Source organism: Sinocyclocheilus anshuiensis, unplaced genomic scaffold, assembly GCF_001515605.1.
Source record: "Sinocyclocheilus anshuiensis isolate Anshui unplaced genomic scaffold, SAMN03320099.WGS_v1.1 scaffold3199, whole genome shotgun sequence".
Lineage (NCBI taxonomy): Eukaryota > Metazoa > Chordata > Actinopteri > Cypriniformes > Cyprinidae > Sinocyclocheilus > Sinocyclocheilus anshuiensis.
Window position 1 is genome coordinate 491,862 of NW_015544133.1, and position 668 is coordinate 492,529.

General features: G+C 42.2%; 1 protein-coding gene across 1 annotated transcript in view; it reads left to right on the forward strand.

The window, feature by feature from the left end:
- LOC107694906 (inhibin alpha chain-like) overlaps window positions 1-668 on the forward strand; it is a 2,524-nt gene continuing 1,856 nt past the window's right edge. Inside the window, exon 1 of the mRNA XM_016494619.1 lies at window positions 1-412. Coding sequence (XP_016350105.1) covers window positions 100-412 — 313 coding nt within the window. The 5' untranslated portion in view covers window positions 1-99. The remainder of the gene's footprint in view (window positions 413-668) is intronic.

Below are 668 nucleotides of genomic sequence, written 5' to 3' on the forward strand. Positions count from 1 at the left end.
CTTGCTGTATATATCTTTGAAAACCTTCTATACAAATCACTTTTTGTTTTTGAGCTTGACATTTTTTCGACATCTGATTTTAACCTCTGTTGAGTTTTGATGATGTTTAGCTCGACCAGCTGTTTGTCTTCATTTGCTTGTGCCCTGATGCTGTGGGCTTTGTTGCCACCTCCACTGGTCCTGGCCTGCCAAGGAGATGAATTACCGCATGACATGGTGCTTGGCTGGCTGAAAAGACGGATCCTTGAAGGTTTGGGAATGGATGAGCCTCCTCTGCCAGTGCTGCAGCTACCAACACAGCAAGCAGTGGACAAAGTTGTGCATCATGTAGCTTCACGAATGACTAGGGAGACAAGAGTGGAAAGAAGACACCATCAGGAGTCCTCACAGGTCATTCTGTTCCCAAGCTCAGGTGAGCTTGTTTCCTGTCCAGTAGCTAAATGAAAAACAATAGTGTCTAACATGATGATATTTGGTAAGATTCTCTGCTCCTTGTGGCCTGGGTCAATGATGTGATGATTATGTATTAATTTATGCATAATACTTTTTGAAGTGGAATTCATACAATGACATTAATACACATATTCTAATGCACATTCTAAAAGCATGCTTTTAAGTTCTGAATTAACTCGCTGTGTTTTTTTTGTTTTTTGGGGGGGGGGGGGGGG